General features: G+C 41.4%; 2 protein-coding genes across 6 annotated transcripts; both read left to right on the top strand.

Moving 5' to 3' along the window:
• Positions 1-3,794: 3,794 nt before the first annotated feature.
• On the top strand, positions 3,795-14,164 carry LOC306900363 (acylamino-acid-releasing enzyme-like). 5 transcript variants are annotated; one of them, XM_079467261.1, is made up of 24 exons: positions 3,795-4,224; positions 4,395-4,524; positions 4,998-5,124; positions 5,623-5,710; positions 6,157-6,232; positions 6,473-6,564; positions 6,646-6,708; positions 6,783-6,920; positions 8,628-8,719; positions 8,906-8,946; positions 9,013-9,134; positions 9,209-9,269; positions 9,408-9,505; positions 10,156-10,207; positions 10,301-10,389; positions 10,479-10,617; positions 10,705-10,788; positions 10,858-10,938; positions 12,371-12,459; positions 12,999-13,189; positions 13,278-13,380; positions 13,539-13,645; positions 13,724-13,865; positions 13,947-14,164. In XM_079467261.1, the coding sequence occupies exons 1-23, from the start codon at positions 4,162-4,164 to the stop codon at positions 13,827-13,829; spliced, it is 2,232 nt and encodes a 743-aa protein (XP_079323387.1). In that variant the 5' UTR covers positions 3,795-4,161; the 3' UTR covers positions 13,830-13,865; positions 13,947-14,164. The 5 variants fall into 5 exon arrangements, with proteins under 5 accessions (XP_079323387.1, XP_079323388.1, XP_079323386.1 ...); XM_079467262.1 differs by having other exon boundaries at positions 4,126-4,224; positions 6,649-6,708; XM_079467260.1 differs by having other exon boundaries at positions 4,153-4,224; positions 6,649-6,708; positions 8,906-9,134.
• A 246-nt stretch (positions 14,165-14,410) lies between these two features.
• tlr9 (toll-like receptor 9) lies at positions 14,411-22,140 on the top strand (the record flags this gene model as incomplete). The annotated part of the gene is made up of 3 exons (XM_079467104.1): positions 14,411-14,485; positions 14,973-15,110; positions 18,964-22,140. 3 exons carry the CDS (start codon positions 14,411-14,413, stop codon positions 22,138-22,140), a joined length of 3,390 nt encoding a protein of 1,129 aa, XP_079323230.1.
• Positions 22,141-23,049: the final 909 nt, after the last annotated feature.

Below are 23,049 nucleotides of genomic sequence, written 5' to 3'. Positions count from 1 at the left end.
AGGCTTTTGATTACTTTCTGACAGATCTCAAGATAAAGGCAAAGACTTGTAATTTTAATGAATTGAGAGATTCAATGATTCGTGATCAGATTGTGTTTGGAATCTATGAAAAAAAACTGAGAGAAAGATTGTTGCGAGAATCAGAACTCACCTTGGATTATGTTGTCAAATTATGCCAATCAAGTGAAGTAGCAAAACAAAGCAGTTTGATGGGGCTAATTCGTCAGTGACGTCATTTCAGAGCGCAGCAGTAGACGCCATTTCATTCAGAGACAAGAAAAGAGGTAACTCAAGAAATTTCAGAGATACTGACAATGAAACATTCTCTTGCAAGCGTTGTGGGAGCAAACATAAGTTCAGACAATGCACAGCTTTTGGTAAAAGATGTTCGAAGTGTAATGGCCCGAACCACTTTGCAAAAATGTGTTTTTCAAAAGACATGAAGAAGGAAAATAAAGTGCATGTTGTGGAGGAGGCAGATGACAGTGACTCTTTGAGTGACTCATTTTATGTTAACATGGTTTCTGAAGAAGATATACATCAGGATGCTGCAACATGGGTATCCAGTGAGGATTTGGTGCAGTCTTCGAAGTGGATTATTCCTCTTGTGGCTAATGGGACCATAGTGCCTTTTAAGTTAGATACGGGTGCAAAAGTTAATTTAATTAACATCAGAGATGTGAAAACATTGCAAGAAAAACCTCTAATTAAAAAACGTACAGTTGCCCTCAAAGCCTATAATGGACAACCAATTGAAACACGAGGAGTATGTAGATTGAAGATTCAAGTCAAAGGAAAGATGAAAAGTTTGATGTTTGTTGTTGTTCCCAATGGCCATGAATCTCTTTTAGGAGATAAAGCTTGTGAAGACCTTCATTTGGTTAAAAGAGTGAATCAAGTCAACAGGGAAACTGACGTCTTACCGTTTGCCTCTGACCATGTAACTGACATTGTTAAGCAATTTCCAGATGTTTTTGAAGGTCAAGGCACATTACCATTTACCTATAAAATACAACTGAAAGATAATGCTACACCAGTCATACATGCTCCCCGTCGGGTCCATGCCCCTCTGCGCGAGCCCTTGAAGCAAGAATTGGATCGCATGACCAAATCAGGAGTAATACAGCAAATTGAACAGCCTACAGATTGGGTAAACTCCATAACCTGTGTGAAGAAGCCTAATGGTGACTTGAGAGTATGCTTAGACCCTAAAGACCTCAATGATAGCATCAAAAGAGAACATTACCAGATACCTACCCGTGAAGAGATCATTAGTGAAATGTCGGGTGCTAAGTTTTTTAGTAAATTAGATGCATCTCAAGGGTTCTGGCAGACCAGATTGGATTCTGAGAGTAGTAAATATTGTACATTTAATACTCCGTTTGGAAGATATTGTTTTCTTCGACTTCCATTTGGAATTAAATCAGCTCCTGAGATTTTTCATCGAGCCATGGAAACCCTTATTGAAGGTCTAGAGGGTGTTCGTGTATATATCGATGATATTGTGGTGTGGGGGTCCACCCTTCAACAACATAATCAGCGACTAGTAAAAGTGATGGAAAGAGTTCGAGCACATGATTTAAAACTCAATCAGAAAAAGTGTCAATTTGGAGTCACGGAGATACATTTTTTAGGTGACAAGCTGTCTTCGAAAGGTGTGGAGCCACACCCAGCAAAAGTGCAAGCCCTCCTTGATATGCCTCCACCTAGTGACAAGAAAGGAATTCTGCGGACCTTGGGAATGGTGAATTTCCTAGGAAAAATTTTGCCAAATCTGTCAGCCAAAAATACCCATATGAGAAAGTTGTTACACAATGATCAAGAGTTTGTGTGGGCTTCAGAACATGATCAAGAATGGAAGAGGTTAATGGAGATTCTTACTACTGAACCGGTCCTTGTTTTTTTTGATCACACACGGCCAACTAAGATCTCTACAGATGCATCTCAAAATGGATTGGGGGCGGTGCTTCTTCAGGCCATTGGGGATTCTTGGAGACCTGTGGCCTATGCTTCTCGGTCTATGACAGAGACTGAAAGACGATATTTTCAAATAGAAAAAGAGACCTTGGGTTTGGTATTTGGCTGTGGTAAATTCCATGGATATGTTTATGGATTACCTACTTTTACAATAGAGACGGATCACAAACCACTCATATCTATCATTCAAAAGAACCTAAATTATATGTCACCTCGAATTCAACGCATGATGATGAAGTTACAAAGATATGATCTGAATGTAGTGTACACACCTGGAAAGTATATCATTGTGGCTGATGCACTGTCTCGAGCACCAGTAGCTGCAGAGATCAGCAATATGGACGACGTTGAGAGACATGTGAGTATGGTGTTTTCATATCTACCAGTTTCAGATGAGATGTTAAGACTGATTGCAGAGGAGACTGCAAAGGACGCTGAACTGCAGAGGGTCATTGCACATCTTCATCATGGATGGATCAAAGGCAAGTGTCCACAGTACTTTCCATTAAGGGCAGAACTGAGTGTGGTTGAGGGCATGCTGTTGAGGAAAAACAGAATTGTCATTCCAGTGTCGTTGCGCCATGACATGCTTCGTCGAATTCATGAGGGGCATCTTGGTATTGAAAAATGCAAGAGAAGAGCTAGACAAGCTGTTTTTTGGCCGGGAATTAATGTGCACATTGAGAAATACATCAGTCAGTGTGATGTCTGTCTGAGTCATCACTATAAACTGGCTAAAGAACCTATGATGATAGGTGCTCTTCCTACGGAACCGTGGCAAAAAGTAGGAACAGATCTTTTCCAGTTGAATGGTAAGGATTATTTGGTGGTTATCGACTATTATTCCAATTATCCTGAAGTTGAACAGCTTCGTCATACAACATCGAATGACATGATTCAACGCATGAAATCCATTTTTGCAAGGCATGGAACTCCTCATATTGTGCAAAGTGACAATGGTCCTCAGTATAATAGTCGTGAATTCAGGCTGTTTGCAGAACAGTATGGCTTTAAGCATACTACTTCAAGCCCCCTTTATCCAAAAGCAAATGGTAAAGCAGAAAAAGGGGTACAAATTGTTAAAAGACTGTTGAAAAAAGCTTCAGCAAGCAATATTGATGAAAATCTGTCTCTACTGAGCTACCGTTCTTCTCCACTCAGTTGTGGATTATCTCCTGGTGAGTTACTGATGAATTGTAAACTGCGTGATACACTGCCAAAATTATCCCTGAAAACAGAAAACAACAGTTTGTCATTGAAAGAGATGCAACATCTTAAAGAGAAGCAGAAAGAATACTATGACAAGGGAGCTCGGCAACTGAAACCTCTTTTTGAACAAGATGTAGTTCGAGTTGAGGAGCCTACTGGATGGAGAAGGAAAGCTACAGTCCTAAAAGAGGTAAATCCAAGATCATATCTTGTTCAAACAGAAGATGGGCAGACCTTACGGAGAAATCGACAGAGTCTGCTTAAGACTGCAGAAAAATGTCCGTTGGATGAGTCAACCTTGTCTCAAGAAAGGCAGTCTGGTGAAATGCCCTCTGTGGATCTGCAAATTCCTGAAATGCTATCTTCAGATATGCTTTACTCTGCAGGCAAAATTCCTGAACATGAATTATCTGTACCAAAGACTGACATTCCTGATTTACGGAGGTCTACTCGAGTTCGTAAACCACCTGTGCGAATGGACTTATAGTAAAAAAAGAAAAAAAGGGAAAGAGATGTAATGATTATCTATTGTGATGAGTACTAATTGATTCCTGCAGATGGCAGTAATGTGTTGTATAAGATGATGTGCATTTGCTAGAGGAAGAGTTGTTGCAATGGACATATGTGTGTGTTCCCACGTGGAATAAAGACCTGCTATTCCTCTTATCTTTATTTGTTGTTTCTTGAACAATACAATGTGTACACTTTTTAAATTATAAATACAAATCTGTAGTAAAACAGGGAATCGATTCTTCCGGAATCGGAATCGACACAGCCCTACTCTTTACATTACTCTCCAGCCTTTGCGCATGCGCCGTAACGCTTGGTGTGGAGCCCCGCCCCCAGATGATCGATGATTGGCTCGTGTCTCTCTGACGTGCCTTGCGTTGTGCACTTTCTCCTCGTTAAATGTAAAGAACTGCGGCGTCTGTTAATAGCGATCATCTTTCTTTAAGCTCCGCCTCCTCAAGGTTTATGTTCGCTGTCAGGATTTCTCTCCAAAGACTCATGTCACGCTCCTCTGTCATGGGCTCAAAGGTACACACACTTCAAAACAACTTTTCTACACACTTCACTGCTGTGCAGCAGACAATAAACCGCACGAAGATCATTCTCAAGAGCAACTTCCGGGTCACATGCCGAAAACACGATCACGTGCAGGTTGTGTGTTTCTCTGATGGTTGCTGTATGTGAATGTCGTTTTTAAGGCGCTCCGGGAGCCTGGAGAGATCGCTCGGCTGTACCGGGATCAGTGTCGCTTCCCGTCCGTGTGTCGCGCTGACGTCGGTCCTGTGATCACCTCGCGCTACGGCGGACAGTACTGCAACATATACACAGGTGCAAACTACACGTCAGTGCACGTCTATCTGATGGAAGTGGTTATGCCGGTAAAGAGGACTGATGTCAAACGATTTCCCTCCGTTGAATAAGAACAGAACCACATCAACACCTGGAAGTCTGACCGCATTTCTATTGAAGCATCATATCAAAAATGTTATCAATCATCGAATACAAGTCCAAGCAAACGATATCAAGTTGATGTCCGACTGTTCCAGATGTTTATTTCAGGGTTTAAAGCGAGAAGTGTTGAAGTTGACCTCTGACCTCACGTCACCTGAGTGTTCACACAAATGAAAGTGGTGTTTATTTGATTCTGAGGTTCAGGCATTTTGCATTTGCATTTATTCGTCTCCGTCAAGGAGCTTAACAATATTGGTAGTTTTCCAAGCCACACTTACAATATGGATCATACCGGCACAACTCTGCAAGCTGACACTGTGGATGATCTGTGACATGATTGTGTATTTCAGAGTGGACCCAGCGGGATTTGGAGAGGAACGAGAGCGTGAAGTTTTGTCGGCAGTACATTGTGTTTCACGATGAGCGATCGGTTGTTTACTCTGGTGCTTCTGGAAACTGTACGGAAATCAAGGGCGAGTACGTTCTGAGAAAAGACATTTTCATCCCTGTTTTGTGTTTTGCCTCTTCAGTCCTTGTCTTTGAGCGGATGGTCGTATGGCTTCAGGTGGAGCACTGGGAAATGTGTGTTGTGTTTGTCAGTGTGAAGACATCTTTTATATATTCAAGTTCTGCTTAATAAACCTTTTGTGATTTATTAGGGTGGAGTTGCACATAACAGGTTGCACATTTTCTCTTTTCAGAGCATCTTGACAGACGTCTTATTGGTTATAAACGCCGTACGTTTTCCTCCGATTGCTTTGCTCATGTTGAGCTGAATATTTTCCATTGTATTACGAACCATTGGTTTTCAGTGTTCGGATGAGAGCCGAGACATGGACACCGACAGGTTTAATCTCACCAGATCAGATTGAGACTCTTGCTGATTTATTTGTTGGTTCAGATGGCCGTCATTGGCCCGGGTGTGTTGAATCCTTTGATTCATTCTTTAACTTTAATCTCATTGCATGTGTTCAGGTTACTCAGTATGGATTCGCCGTCCGGTGAGATGAAGGCCGTGTTGAGAGAGAGCGCCGTCAAAGGAGAAGACAAACAGTTCCTAGAGGTCAGACTGTGCTCATTTCCATACTCTACACGTGTGCTATAAGACAGCCTGTTATAAAAACAGTTTAGGTCAAATTCAGCACGCATCCTATCGGCGGTTTGTCATACAGTTGGTATCGCTGATGTGCATCTTAAGGTTTCCAACAGTTGTAAAATGCAATGGAAACACTGGAATACACTACAAGACTTGAAACGCAGGTTTCATCGCGTAGTGTGTGATGCCCTGTTTTTCTATGCAAACTTACAAATGTCCAGATTTCAAAAGTGGTGAAGTGTGTTCCAGCCTCAAGTCAAACATTTGAATTTCATATTATGTTTAAGAATTGTTTGCACTGTGTATTTTCATCCCGCAACAGACTTTCAATGACATTTAATGGTGTGCATCATTTTTGTAGTACTGGATTGTTAGCATGTTATACGCTGACCCTCTCTTTCTCTCTCGCTCAGATCTGGCACAAGAACAGTAAACTGAAGTCTATAAATCTGATGGCACTTGACAAACATGGCAAAGTGTATGAAGATGGTAAGAAAACATTCACGCTGATACAGACATCTGTTGTCTGTTTCTCTCTTTATATGACATGTGGTTTGATGATGTGCGATGCTTCTGATCAGACTTTATACGAGCAACAAATACGATTTATTTATTTATTTTGGGGCTATGTAATTAATGGTATATTTTGTCAAATGTAAAGCGTATAGACGACCCAAAAGCTTAGAAGCGGTAGCTTTGTGAGAATGAATCTGAAGTGTGTGTTTTCAGATCAGTTCGGCTGTCTGGTCTGGTCTCATTCTGAGACTCATCTGCTGTACGTCGCTGAGAAGAAACGAGCGAAGACTGAGTCTTACTTCCAGGTCGCACACACACACACACACGCTCGCTCGCATGCGCGCACACACACTGCTTATTTATTAAACACATCTGTGCTTCAACAGCAGCGACCTGAGTCTGATGAAGACGAGAGCATGACAAAAGTCAAGAAGGATGAGACGATCAAGGTAAACGTTCATATGATGTCACCTGTGTTCACTACAGTTATCTGGAGGATGACTAGTGTGTGTGTGTTTGGCAGGGGCAACAGTTTGAGTTTTATGAGGACTGGGGTGAAGCGCTGGTCAATAAGAGCAGTCCGGTGCTGTGTGTGCTGGACATTGAGAGCAGCAACATCACTGTGATTGAAGGAATGCCCAACTACATCTCACCCGGACAGGTGTGTGTTCCTTTTTATTTGACCTTTAAGTCCCAATGATCTCTTGTACAAGAGAGACCTGGCCAACGCAGCAGCCACACAATTCAAATGCATGAAAATACAAGTTATGCAGCGCCTCGTAACCGCACACAAACCTTCATGAATAATAGTTCTCCGTCAACTCCAGGGTTCCCGACGGTCCTTAATGTTTAGGCTTCAGATATATACACAAAATAACCTTTCTACGTCTATGGAAGGGACAACAACAATCTCCTCAAATATAATTTGAGGGATGTGTTTTATGTACATCACATACACCGTATCTGCAATGTAAGCTATTACACTTCCAGTCCACCAGGCACTTACGTTTGTGTATTTGAGAGAAGTCACGTTATGTAACGTTAAATCCGGCAGATCTCAGATCGCGGCAGAAACAAACATGGCGGCACCTGCGAATAGCTCAACTAAAGCGGTCGTTTTAAATCCAAACACATTCACATGCACATATTCCACAATCAGAATATCCGATATTTCATGACATTTTTTGAAGTATGTAAAAGCAATACATCAGTCGTACAGCTGCTGTGGCGTGTCACATGATAAGCAGTGCCGCGTCGTCATGGAAATGTTAAAGTGATACCTTAGTGGTCGCTTTGGAAAAGCTTGTCAAACACTGAAACGGGTGTCCGGTGTAGCCAAGCTTTAGGAATATATGGTCTCGCAGCCAAAGGCAGCACTCTAGACACTTTTGCACAAGAATAACACTTTTTGGTCTTTAGTGGTGGTGCTGTTGCTTTTTTCTCTTATTTTTCATAGATTAAAAAAAGCTTTAGAGATACGCAAAGCGGTTCACAACATCACCCCTTGAAAATGCTATTGATCTTGAGTATTTAAATTAAGTGTTAAAGAAATATGAAACATTCCAGTCAGAAGAATTCTTTTCACTTCAATCCATGAATCTTTCTAAAGGAAACGATCACATGTCTGCTTCACCACATTTGCTTGAATTCATTCAAAGATATCAATGTTGTTTACTGTAAATCACACATGACCAGCGTGCATGATAAGAAAAAGCCACTTTCCCCAAGTGAGCAATTCATCACTCCCAGAGTTAAGACTAAAGAGGTCTGAAAGCTAGAGAGGAAGGACGTGAATATGTACCAGTGCTGTATGTAATGGAAGTCCGATGCACAAAATCATAAAGAGTGCAATGATGCGTGAATGACTTTACATTTGTAATAAAACACAAGGATGCATGATACACAGAATCAGTGCGCCGTGAGGTGGAGGAAGACAATATATCGCCAATATAAAGGTCAAAAAGTCACTTGCACATGATTTATTTCTAAAATAAAAGCCTTTTTTTCTTTACTATGCTTCTTTACCAATTCAGCAATATGAACTTCCATATACCCAAATAATATAACTGAAAAATAAACGTTGTTCTTTAACTCAGAATGTGTGTGCATCACAGGTGAAAGTGTTAAAGGGACGGTTCACCCAAAAATAAAACCTCTGTCATCTCAGATTGTTCTTCTAAACACACAGGAAGAACCATGTCAGATCTCGTCCCATTGCATTTCTTTTCCCGACTATGGTGGTCAATGGGGGACGAGATCTGTTTGGTTACTGATATCTTCCTTTGTGTTTAGCAGAACAAAGACGTGTATACAACAACCTGAGGGTGAAGTTTCATCTTTGGCTGAACTGTTTATTGTTCGTCCGCAGGCTTTCTGGGCACCGGATGACACTGGACTGGTGTTTGTGGGCTGGTGGCAGGAGCCCTTCAGACTGGGACTGAAGTACTGTCCCAACAGAAAGTGAGTGATGAACGTATTTGGACAGGAAAGGCTTGATGGTGTTTTTATTTGGTGATTTTGCTTGTGGCCATCCCGACTGAAACATCGCTCACATATACACACTGTACTGTATGTTCTCAAAGGGGTTTAATATGACATGACGACAGATCCCTTTGATAGTGTTTGACAGCCGTGTGCTTTCTGCAGGTCGTCTCTGTTTTGCGTGGATTTGGCGAGTGGTAAATGTGGTAAGTTGTGTTTTGTCACGCATCCGTGCGTACTGCAGATGTTTGACATGACGTGTGTTCTCTCAGAGCAGTTATCTTGTGACTCCAGAGCCGTGTCCTCTCCTCGCCTCAGTCCTGACCTCTGCCGCATCGTCTATCTGGAGTGTGACGTCTACGGCCCACACCAGCAGTGCAGTCGTCTGTGTATGGTGTGTGTGTGAGCTGTCTTTGGTGTCTACGTGACGTTTGAGGTGTGTGTAACAGCGTTGTGTTTTGTTGGCAGTATGACTGGTACACGAAGCAGACGAGTGTTGTTGTCGATGTTGTGCGGCGAGCCAGAGAGGGTACGTTCACGTTTTCGTTCTTTTCTCTTCACATTCGATCGCATCATTCGCAGCGCACATTAATCTCTGGAGTCTTCTGTTTAGACTTTGGTGACATCATTTGTGTATTGGCGTTAATGTTGTCTATGTGTGTGTCAGATGGCTTCACGGGCATCTACAGCTCAATGCTGTCTCCCTGCTGCTGGTCATCTGACAGTCAGCGCGTGATCATCTCCTGCGCTCAGAGGAGTCGCAAGGTCATCCGGCACACTTACATTTGCATTGCACACTGCATTAAGATGCACAAGCCCATGACACACACTCACATTACACAGATTGAGGGATCTTTTTATATATATATATATATAAAGATATGTTTTTTGAACACATTACTATCAACAGTGCATTTTAAGTTTGAAAATAAAACCTCTTGAAGTCCGCGTGAAGTTGAAGTTGCAATTATTTTTGCTTCTGTATTTTTTTACACATTTCCGAGTGAAATTGAGTTTTGAATGAAAAAAATTGTGGGCGTGGCTCTCGTCTCTCTCTGATATTTGATTGGATGTATAAAAACAGCGGCTGCATTTTGAAATGGAACTAGCAGCAGACTGACAGTTAAAGGGGAGGAGTTAACAGATGCTCCACCCAAGCCGTCAAAGTGCATTTTCATATTTTAACTAAAGATAATGAGGCCACACGAAATTTAAAAAAAGAAAATGACCCACACTGACAAACTATAAACGCTGCAAGAAAATATGGCAATTTCACTGGGACTTTAAGTACGTATAATTAGAACGTGCCAGATGATTTGAGTTTCATGAGTCATTCATACACAAACACAAGTCGTTCCATTGAATTTGTCGTTTTTGTGAACATTGATTGACGTCTTTGTGTGTTTCTTTGATAGGATCTGTTGGTTGTTGATACCTCAAGTGGAGAAGTCTCACGCGTCACGTCCAGTGTGTAACATTCCCTCAACTCTGTTATTTACTGGAGCTAACAGATGAAATGATGTGAGGCGTGTGTGTCTCATGTGGATGTGTGTGACGCAGGTTCACAGGAAGGAAGCTGGAGTTTGCTGAGCATTCGCAGGGATCTGATGGTGGTCAGCTGCTCTTCACCAAACTGTCCTCCAGACCTGGTAAAGGGTTCTCAAGTTGTTGATCACGAGTCCTGTCATCGTCCTGTTCAGATGCCTTGACATCTGTGACCTCTGTGTGCCTTCTGCAGCGAGTGGGATTCCTGCCGGCCAAGGGCTCCGAAAGCAACACGTCATGGGTCACGCTGGAGGAATCTCAACCTCAGACAGATGTCAGCTGGCAGACCTTAAACTTCAGCCCGCCGCCAGAAGACGACAACAGCCAATACCGTAAGACCTGAAACATCAGTTTGTTGAATCCTGTTTGCATTTGCAGGAGTGTGAGATGTGACTGTTTGTCTCTTGGTTCTTTATCAGCTGCTTTGGACTTTGACGGTGTGCTCTTGACACCAGCAGAAATGACACCGGGGAAGAAACTAGCGCTCGTGGTTATGCCACACGGTACGTCTAGCGTGTCTGTGGTATACAGCGGTTATATCAGCAGTGTGTTGAGTGTTGTTGTGTGTTCAGGTGGCCCTCATTCAGTGCTGGTGTCAGAGTGGCTCTTGTCCACAGCAGTTCTGTGTAAGATGGGCTTCGGCGTTCTGCTCGGTGAGGAACAATCTAACATCTTCATCATGTTTACATCAAACTTGTTTGTGTAGAGTGACCGTTTTCACAGCGCATCATGGATGGGAATTAAGATCTTTTCACACCTTACAAAAAAAACAACCTCACGTTGTGTCATTCACATTTATTCGTCGTCTCTGAACTTTTCATTTGTGATAAAAAACTTCAGACCGGGTTCCATTTTCTGACTTTTTCACATCTGAAGCAAGCGTTTTGAGAGGTGTTTTGACCATTTAGAGCCACCGTACAACCTACAGTGGACACTTTGAAACATTCAATGAAAAAAACCTTTAAAAGTAAGGTACTATATATATATATATATCTTAATAAACCAGTACATTTTCTTTTATTTTCAAGTCTACTTAAAATAAGTTGTTAAATGAACCACTATATTTATTTTATTAGCACATTAACTTACTAACTTACATTAACTAAGTAATTTACTAAAGAAAATAATATACTAAGCGGTTGAATTACAACAAATCTAAGGGGGTAATATGTGGGTGTTATGAGTTATTCAAGTCCTTATTCAAGACTTTTATTTTGACAGGTTGCCGCAAAGCTTGTTTGACCATAGCTTCAATGCAGCGGGTGTTACACGTGCAGTACACGCAATTATTTAAACCGCATCTGAATAATACTAATGTTATTCACAGCACAATTTCTGTTGAAGAAAAAATGCATTCGCCAGATTTCATGCCATTCGGTGTTATACAGCACATTACATTTTTATGCCTGGATTCCGCCCCAGGAATCATTGGGCCCTACAAACTGGTGGAATTAGAGGAACATCTGATTCTGAAGGAAACGAGGGAGAGGCTTTATCAGCTGACCTCAAAAAGTGCACCAGTCCTCCTGTGGACATTAAACCATTCATACATTCCTATATTAATAACAAACCATAAACACAGTGGATAAACTGCAGGAAATCAACCATAGTGTAGGACACAAAAGATTTTATCGTTTTTTAAACCGATGAGATGAAATCATTTACACCCGTTGCAAAACAGGCCCTTCCAGGATGACACACTAGGAGAAATCCCTTGAACACGCATATACAAATTTCGGACCGAGTGTGCAAAGACCTTTAGTCGAGCTGAAATAAGTTTTAATAAGCGAGCCCAATTCTTCATTCTTACATTTGTCAGAGGGTCTATGGCTCTTGTCCCGGATGACTAATGTCATTTTTAAGAAATCCAAAAAAAAAGCAGCATTTGCTCATTTCAAACAAATTGCACATTTTGTCGCACATATTTTCAGAACGATAGACTTTAGTCTAGTTAGATTTTAAGTGTTTGTTGTTTGCAAAGCATTGAAAAGCTTTACAGAAAACACCAAACCGTAAATACAGGAAGAAACTAATCTACAGTAGAAGTAACAGGAAAATGACACTACAGATTTTTTTGCGTTGCAGTGAATTACAGAGGATCTCTTGGCTTTGGTCAGGACAACATTTACTCTTTACCTGGAAACATCGGCACACAGGACGTGAAAGATGTGCAGGTAAAAACATTTGGGGTGGGGTACATGCGTTGAGTCTTTTGTGTGTGTGTGATGGATTGGTTAAAGCAGCACTATAGAACTTTTGCTCACATGTGGTTGATGAGCTCAGTTGTCAGTTCCGTCGCTTCCGTCGATGTCGCTGTAGAAGTTTCCCTGCGGGCGGCGCAATATACGTGAATTTGTCTACTAAGCTGATCAAACCGGCGAATGCTGAAACGTTGATTGGAAACCATATCAACGCTCTTCCGCAGGCATGGGATGGACGGGGCTGTGTGTACCGACACAAACACACAACTTACACTGTGTGCTGTTAGCCGCTGCTCAGGTAACAGCGGGAGTCGAATCCATCCGGTTCTGCCACTGAAATCATTTTAGAGACGTAAAACTACAAAGTGTTGCTTTAACTACAGATGGTTTGTACAACGGAACATTTCAAAGATGCGTCGACATCAAACCAGAAATGTTTAGTGGAATTGTTGAACGACACACAATTGTGTGTGGGGAATATCTGTCGTATGTGTTTATAGTTCTGACTTTAGTTCGCAGTCGAGAGCGTTCTGAAGCGAGATGATTTCGACGAGCAGAAGATCGCTGTGATCGGGGGATCTCATGGTGGTTTTCTAGCGTGCCACCTGATTGGACAGTATCCCGACTTCTACAAGGCGTGTGTGGCGAGAAACCCGGTGACAAATCTGGCCTCCATGATCGGCAGCACAGACATTCCCGACTGGTAACGTAGCGTTCCCATCACAACACGTTTCATATGATTTGAAATCAAATCTTTGGGTGAGATGTGACGGGTTGTGGTTTGTGTTCAGGTGTGTGGTGGAGGCGGGGTTTGACTATAATAATGACATTCAACTTAATCCTGCTGTTCTGGAGCAGATGTTAAACAAGTCACCAATCAAACATGTCATCAAGGTGAGCACATGCTGCTGACATGATGTCATCAATTACAAGTTTTAAACGGGGTTGTGACATACTCTTTAATGTCAGTAATGGGGTTTTGTGCAGTAAAAACTGTCCTCAGGACCGTTTGCACCTGAATGTCAGCGTGTGATCTATATTTCATTGGTCAGGTTAAGACGCCAGTGCTTCTGATGTTGGGTGAGGATGACCGGCGCGTGCCCAATAAACAGGGCATTGAATACTACAAGCGTCTGAAGGCTTTACAAGTACCAGTGAGGTAAGCACATGGACTGCATGGCACTTTAAAGCTACACTTCCCTATGTGAAATCTAAAACAAGGATTCTGCGTCCACAGATTGTTGTGGTACCCGGGCAATAATCACTCTTTATCCAAAGTGGACGCCGAATCAGACGGCTTTATGAACGCTGCTCTCTGGATCCTCCAGCATCTCTCTCTGTGATGTCACTTCCTCTTCCTACAGACTCTTCTCAGATCTGTGAGTCACAGCTACATATACTGCATCAACACAACCTTTCACTTGAAGTAAAACTAAACATAATTATCTGCTTCGTTATAGACACCAAAGCACTAAAGCCGGCTGTTTTGTGAGGAAACAGAACGTGAGTCGGGTTCATTCAGGAGATCTTTTGGCAGTTACATTACTGACACGACTGGATTCATGTTTGTGTCATGATATTCAACGGTTCACTCTTTGTTTTTCTGAGGAACTCTGCTCTTTGTCTGTAGATGTACTAAATGACTTACAATCTTTTCAATAAAATGTTTTAAACTTGTACAACAGTCGATCATTTTTACTAACAAGGATTTAACACAGATCTGGGGTGTATTCCAGAAAGCAGGTTATGTGATTTACCCGGGTAAGTTTAGGAGTAAGTAAGCGGATAACCTCTGCTTTCGGTTCCAAAAACGGAGGTAACTTTCGGGTTATGTAAGTAACCATAGCAACTGACTCTCTGAGGATAACCTGCTCCGGAGCAGGTTATGTTACAGGGTTAGTTTGTTTCAGAGAGGTTTCCGAGCATGGCGTGCCCTTTCGATGAGGATCCTGTGGACGTAGAGGCACAGATTTTACGGGGTTTTTTTCGCCGTGAGAGGGTGATAAGACCACGTATCCACGTCTTTTCTTATCCTAACGAATATTTGCAGGAGCGCTATCGTTTTTCTAGGCAGTCGTTAATTTATTTAACAAACCTACTAAAACCACACATCTCAGATGTGACAAACCGCGGGTCAGCGCTTGGCGCCGAACAAATTCTTTGTATTGCTCTGCGCTTTTTTGCTACAGGGAGTTTTCTCTACAATGTGGGCGATGCAGAGCATGTGGGAAAGGCAACAGTGTTTAGAGCAGTTCGTACAGTATGCATGGCACTGAAACGGTTTCCACACACTTTTGTACAGTTCCCTGGCCATAAACCTGTGCGCTTTATTAAAGAAGAATTCCACTGGGTGGCAGGTTTGCTCTCAGAAATTCTGTCATCTACTTCAATTAAATGACATTTCTTAATAGGTTTATTTTGACTGCACACACATACACGTAAAGGCTACACAGACTTTTTAAACTTGTTCTTAATCTTAATATCAGGGTTCCCAAACGCAACTTGAGTTGTTGTGGGAGTTAGCAAAGTCTGACGAAGTGCCCTCTGGAATCCCATCGACCACAGGGCGACCTTTATTAAACTCCTCAGATGGGGTGAGAGGAGGTGGAGGTGGACCCCCGCCAGTTAGACGGGCCTCAGCCTTCTTTCTATTAGCTATATAGGAAGAATACTGTAAAAGTAACTTAAGACATTGATCTTACAACAGTTCAAATAAAATATTACCTTTTTGGAGAATGTTTTTGTGTTTCATTTTGACTTGGGAAAGAGTTCTTTTGGCTCCAGAAGGATTACACCTTATAAAACAAGAGGCCTAAATATTTCTTGTCAATATACATTGCACTGTATTCTGATGTAGTAAACTGATGTAGTAAATGCTTGTCGAGTCATGCCACATGCTCAAAAAGACAATTGTTCAACTTTGCAAATTAACAAAATGCAAGCATATTTACAATATAAGCATATTTGTTATAAAAACAATCTTACGCATTGACTCTGTCAGTTATTTTTTGCCAAGCCAATTGTCTCTCCCTCGCGTATGCAGCTGTATTGCTTTTTTTCATTAATGGGCTTGAACTCCTCATAAGCAAACATTAAAACTTCTAACTCCTCATCAGAGAAGTACGCGGCACGTAACTTTTCACCCTTAGTTTCCATGGTGACTCCTGAATTCGGCGTTCCATTGAAAATGCCTTGATATGTTCTCCGTGCGCGCGCATTAACTCAAGGTTATTAGCAGTAGGTTGATTAAACTAACTCGACACAGGTGTTTTGGAACCGACATACCCAGAGTAAGCAGGTTTTGGGTTAATCAACCCACAGTTCAGGGTTAATCTGATGGTAAATTAACCCAGCTTTCTGGAATACACCCCTGGACATTTTTAAGGATGATCTGTTAACATATATGAGATTGATGACATGCCTCTAGAAACACCTTTGTTTTCTGAATAATCTTTGACAAATTATGTTGGTTGAATGGTTAAAAAACAATACTGTAACACAGTTCAATAACCGGAAGGAAGGAGGTGGGAACCGGCGAACATAAAACAACTTTTAATTAATAAATAAAAAATGTAAATAGACAGCCAGCGGGCTACTGCCGGCGACACACACAACCATAACTAAAAGCCAGGCCTGGTCCTCTCTCACTGACGGTCCGGTCGCTCGTCCTCTTGTGCTCCCGATCTCCTCCGTGATACGAGTCTGGTGCGCGTACAGCTCACTCTTGTTATCACTCACCGGCCTCAATCCCGGCTCTCGTCCTGCCAACCTCACTACAAATACTATTACACCAAACTAGGCGCTTCACTTTTATTCCACATACTGTACATTTTTCTGAAGATAATTATATTTTTATGAAAAAATACTGGTTACACCAAATGACACCTGACCATGTTGCTTCTACCGCCGAAAGCCATCGTCAACAAGTTCAGTTAAAGTGGTTTTATTTTTTCAATGCTAAAAAAACTACACAAGAAATCATCATGTCTGGTAGTGTGATCAATGTTGAAGGGTTAAAGAATGAATGGGTTAGTCATGAATTACTCATCCTGAAGATGTTTCACTTTGTTTATCTTCAGAGAGCTTTCTGACTCCCCACATAGACTGCAATGCAACACACACTCAAAGAGCAGAAAGTGAGGTATAAAGACGTGTTTGAAATGGTTCATGTGACTACAGTAGTTCAACCTTCAGCTTATGCTAACGCCCGTCCATGCGCGGGGTCTTACATCTTATATATAGCTTATATTTTATTATAAAATATCAGAAATGTAATCGTATTATACAGATGTTATAAGACACCGATCTTCATTCTGCTATTAACATTATATGATATTGCTAGAAATTTTTAATAGGAATAAGTTTTAAAGCAAAATATTATGAGTTATGTTGAGCAACATGTTTATCTTGGTATTTATCTTTATTTTCGATTGTTATATTGTTTAAGAATGTTGTTTCAAATTTCAAGATTTAGTTTAGTTGATATTTCATTTTTAATAAGAATCATATAATCAAGCTTCTAACAGAAAGGTTTGCGACAGAAGTCCAATGCTGAAACCGGTTAGACGTTTCGATTCAAAACCAAATTTGACAGGCATGAATGGACACCTGTGTAAACACATATAGGCCTTGATGGGAATATTTCAAATGAAATGTTTAAAGTTGATACTCATTTTTATAATAATGATGAATTGTCAAATGGTTTGACTGCAGGATTACATTGATATGTATACCTAAGAATACCCGACAACACACTAAAAATGTCAAATTAGCTCACATTTTAAAGAGAGTTACTCACTTATGTCAGCAGGGTTCTCCTCTGTCATTTCATATCCTGTCACGTGTCTTCCTGCACAAAATGAACAAAAATGTTCCTCATCTCCTCATTTCATGAATCTGACTTGATTCATATGATTCCCCAAATGAATGATAATATTCTTTACAATAATAGTAAATTATGGAAAATGAAAACCAAAGACTGATATAAGATCATGCCAAGCTAGCTGATATGATGTTTATTGAGAATTTCACATGTTTTTATGGCACCACATTGACATTTCAGCAATCATTCTCCCAAAATGAAGTGATACCAGAAGTCCTCAGAAAAGAGAATGTATGTAAGTAGCTAGCAAATTGATTTGGACATTTGAACCCGTTCAGATGTAATCAACCCACAGGGACACACGCGTCATTCATCCTGGTATGTACTAAAGACACGCAGTGGAATATTAGTGCTGAAAAGGTGCGACACGACTGTTCTTGTGACCCAACTTCCTGCATGTGCATTTGTAGGAGGAACCTCTTCACACGCAGATGTTATGGTAGGAGAGCATTTAAAGCAGCAGGCATCATGATCTGGCCCTAAAAGATTCAACAAAGCAATAAAATACAGCTTAACAATCATAAAGACAATCTGAGGAAACGGATTTGAATTCTGACGAAAACTCCCTCACACGTGACTTTCTCTCAAAGCAAGAAGACCTCACTGCTGACGTACATGAATGATGCTGAAGGAGTTCAACATATAAATACATATTACAAACTGTGATGTATATCAATGCACAATACTGAAACTTAAAGATCAGATTCGTTTCTAAAACTTTTACATTTTTGTAGTTATAAAATGAACAACATTCAAGGTTCTGTTTAGTGGTCTGGCTTTTGTTGAAACTATATCGCTTGTCGCTCCCTGAAGTCTCTCTGCTAAATGACTGAATGTAAATGTATATAAATGCATGAACATTTAACAGATCTGAACATAAAATGAAAATGTAGAAAGAGCTAAAGAAAACATAACTTTTTAAAACATGATGTACTGTATGTTGACACAGGTCACATGATGTCAGCTTAACCACTATAATTAAACAGACGACAGCTGTAATTCATACATCATTACATCTGTAAATGTGACCGTACATTACTGTAGGGCACCGCTCTGTGGACTGTGTATGAAACGATGACTGTGACACTACATTCGTTTCAAACTGAAATATATTGTGAATCGTCATGTTAAGATGATGTGTGTGTGTGTGGGGAGACCCTTCTGAACACCTGCTATTCTCTGTGTCTGTGTGACTGCCGTTCAGTTTCTGCAGACTTTCACTTCCATGAAAAGGTGCGCATGCTTAAAAAATTGATTCGTTTAATTTTTTGAATGATTGTGAGCGAGTTCAAAAGATATCGAGTGCTGTGAAGATTGAAGACATTGAGGTAAGTGATTTTCTGTGTTTAAAATGTGTTAGGAAATCATTTAAAGGGCGACAGAGACTTTTTAAGTAAAGGAGTATTTTCAATATGTGTTCTTTCGGTAATATTTCCCAGCTAACATTATATTTCACGTCCTGGATTAGACCGAAAAATGAATGCCCCCTGTAATATCATCTTATAATAATGTGAACAGATGTTTTTAGTCCGTGCAGTGTGCGCCATTAACCTGCCTGACAGTGTTTTCTAATGCTCTTGTTCTTATGTGTCCAGGCCATGTTTGAACACAAGATGTACCTGATCCTCATTCTGAATCAGTTCCACGTTTTCACATCTTTGCATCTGGAATTCTATCCATGTGAAAATCACATTACTAATAACGGACTCATAAATGTCAACTGCCAGCACAGACATCTCGCTAAAATTCCTCAGTTCAAATCTCTCTTGGTTGTTTCCCTCAATATGAATGGAAACCACATACACCAAGTTAAAAGTGAGTCATTTTCCGGTATACCCAATCTAAAGCATCTCACTTTGATGTGGAACTGTGTGCCTGATGTTTCTAAAGAGACGAGACGGCCGTCGTGCTACCTGAAGATTGACCCTGATGCATTTGTGGGACTTGAGAAATTAACCTCCCTCCATTTAGCAGGAAACAGTCTGAAGACCATTCCTCCTCTTCCGATTCAGCTTGCAGTCTTGGGACTTGAGTTTAACAATATTTTCCATATCGACAAACCTCTCGGTACACCACGACTAAAAGAACTGCTGCTGAGCAAGAACTGTTTCTACGCCAACCCATGTTACAGATCTTACTTCATCCACCCACGTGTGTTTCAAGATCTTCCTGAGCTTTTGAATCTTACCCTTAGTTACAACAACGTGACACTTGTTCCCCCACACCTTCCTCATTCACTGGAAAGCCTAGACTTGGGAGAGAACAAAATCACTGCTATTAGTAAAGAGTCATTCGTGAATCTCACATGCTTGCGTCAACTTAACCTGGGGTGGAACTGCCAAAGGTGCGATCATGCTTCTGAGCCCTGTTTCCCGTGTCCGAACAACCAATCCCTGGATCTGCATCAGGGGGCATTTTCGGATCAGAGAGACTCTTTGATTAGTCTGAGTCTGAGAGGCAACTCAATTCGGACTCTTCCTCGGTACCTCTTCGCCCACCTGCACAAGCTCCGGGAGCTGGATCTATCTGACAATTTGTTAGCCTACACCATACAAAATGGTACCTTTTACGAGGAGCTCCAGAGTGTGGCGTCCCTCAATCTTCTTTACAACTATGAGCCCCTGAACACCTTCTCAGAATTGATCCTCTCACCATCCATCGAGAAGATGACAGCTCTAAGAAAGTTGTTTCTGAGCGGGTTCTTCTTCAAAGAGCTTTCGAACAACAGTCTCGCACATCTGTCAAAACTTCCGAGACTCGAGTCCCTCGAGTTACGCATGAACTTCATCTGCTCTGTTAACATGAGTGCATTGAGTCAGCTGAGATCATTAAGATGGGTGGGACTTTCCCAAAACATGCTTGCATTCAATCCGTGCATTTCGTTTTGCACGTCCAATGCTATACCAAAATACCTATCCCACAGAGGACACCGGCACACTGAAGACCTTGGCGTACCAAATACAGAAGGGTGGTTGAACTCTGTGCAGGGGTCCGAAAGGGATGACTGTCCTTTATATTATTCTCTGTGGCGTTTCAAAAAGCAGCTTTGCCGGAAAAACCTGACGTTTGATCTGTCTCAAAACAGCATCCCGTGGCTGAACGCAAGTATTTTTACAAGCATGGAAAAGGCTGTATGCATAGATCTGTCCTACAACTACATCAGTCAAACTTTAAATGGTCAGCAGTTCTCACGTCTAAGCAAACTTGTGTACCTTAATATGGCATACAACCGCATTGACCTGTACTCTGACAAAGCCTTCCAGGAGATAAGTGACACCCTTCAAGCTCTTGACCTCAGCAATAATGAATTCCATTTTGTGATTAAGGGAATGGGACATCGCTTCACGTTTCTATCTCACCTGTCTTCTCTTCAAATGCTGAGCCTAGCAAACAATCACATTGGTCTCCGAATCTCTACCACTCTTACTAGCGCTTCCCTAAAGTATCTTGTTTTCTCTGGAAATCGTTTGGACATAATGTGGGACTCTAGACGTGACGGGTATATGCGTTTCTTCCTGGGCCTTACCAAGCTCACGCACTTGGACATCTCTGCAAACCATCTCAAATCATTTTCCCCGAAGGCTTTTGTTAATTTGCCTCCGACGCTGCGAGTACTGCGGGTGGATTCCAACATGCTGAGTTACTTCCCCTGGGGAAACATTTCAGTTCTCAAAGACCTCTGCTACTTGAATCTGAGTGGAAACATGCTTTATTTCTTACCCAATAAACATCTCGAGCTCAATCTCATAAGCCTGGACCTAAGTCACAATCGACTAATGGTGATACCCAAGACATTTTTCAGTCGTGCCAAATACCTCAAAAACCTAATGCTCAACCACAACCAGCTAAAATTCATTGACGTGCATGCCCTTCCCTGGTCATTCCACAAAGGTAGCACCCTGTGTGCTTCTGGGCAGCACCAAAACACATCCTGCAAACTTGTGCTACATGCCAATCCTTTCGCTTGTAGCTGCGTTACCTCTGAGTTTGCAAAATTCCTGAGAGAAACTGAACTGAACGTTCCACAGCTCACCACGAACATTCACTGTGCTTACCCGCAGTCGCTGGCTGGTGTGAATGTCCTCTCCATAGATCTACGCTCCTGCCAGGAGATTTTTGGGAGCGTTGCTTTCCTGTGCACTTTGCTGTTGACGTTGGCAGCGACCGTCATTCCCCTCCTGAAGCATCTCTACGGTTGGGACCTGTGGTACTTCGTCCAGATTTTGTGGACCGGACACAAGGGACATACACCAGCTAATGGTCACACATCAGACAACCACTATGATGCGTTTGTGGTTTTTGATACAAGTAACAAGGCAGTCAGAGAATGGATCTACAAGGAGATGATCGAGAGACTGGAGAACAGGGGGAGATGGCACTTCCGACTTTGTCTGGAGGAACGTGACTGGATGCCCGGAGTCTCGTGCATAGAGAATCTCCACAAGGCAGTTTACAACAGCCGGAAGACAGTGTTTGTGCTGACCAGCCCCAGTGTCTACTCTGAAGCGAGTGGAGTGGTGAAACAAGCCTTCCTCCTGGTTCAGCAGAGGCTTCTAGACGAGAAGGTGGATGTTGCCGTTCTGGTTCTGCTAGACCTTCTCTTTCCTAAATTCAAATACCTTCAAATGAGAAAATGGCTCTGCAGAAAGTCTGTTCTGTCCTGGCCCAAGAACCCACGAGCACAGCCTCTTTTCTGGAACAATTTAAGTGTCGCTCTTCTCTCTAACAACGTGAGCGAATACAACAAGAACGTCACAGAGAGCTTCCTCTGAAAGCCCAAAAATGACTTGTTTTCTGTCTTCTGTTTTAATTGTTCACAATCCAACGTCATGGTTGTTTCAGCTTTTTGAAATGTCAATCAGAAAATATGTGCATCAGTGATCTGCCAAAAAGTCAGGAAACAGCTGAAAGTCTACGATAACCGACTGTCATATTTGACATGTATATATATCTCATTCATAAATAGTTTGAAATCTGCTATTGATCACGTTTTACTGTTCAGTATGCAATCTTGTTAAATAACTTTAGCCACATGAAAGGATGGTTAACTACCAACAGGATCAATTATTGTCACAGGGTTACACTTAATTTGCTACATTTTTTAAGGAGTATACAATAAATGTACATTTGTTAATTTTTACATTTGCTTACATTTACATTTACATTTACTCATTTGGCAGACGCGACTTACAAGTAGTTTTTTTTTACAGTGACACATTACTGCAGAGCAATCAGGGGTAAGGTGCCTTGCTCAAGGGCACTTCAGTCATGACCTGCTGACACTGAGATTAAAACTGGCAACCTTCTGATCACAAGCCCAACTCTCTAACCACCAGGCCATCATTTTTATGAATGTTGATTTCAACATTTATTCATGCATTTTTCAACCTCACTGTAAAGTACTTTGCACTTAAAATTAAAACAAAGATTCTCAGCATTTTCTTTTAGACAAAAAGTGTCAACAGGTCTGTAACTACAAACTATAAATATATGTGGGAGAAAATGAAGCATAAAAAGGGGAAATCAGAAAGACTGAGTTGTTTTTTCAGGTTGAAAGTTTTGATGAGGAACCATCAGCACCTGTTGGACCACAAGATGAAATGACATCATGTTTGTTTTTAGATGGTGCTGACTCATTTACCCAGTGATCGAATTATAAATTATTTTATGATGTTATAAAA

The sequence above is a fragment of the Barbatula barbatula genome (assembly GCF_947034865.1).
Source record: "Barbatula barbatula genome assembly, chromosome: 11".
In the NCBI taxonomy this organism is placed as follows: Eukaryota; Metazoa; Chordata; class Actinopteri; order Cypriniformes; family Nemacheilidae; genus Barbatula; species Barbatula barbatula.
Note: the sequence above shows the minus strand (reverse complement) of the source record. Positions and strands in the feature narration are given on the sequence as shown.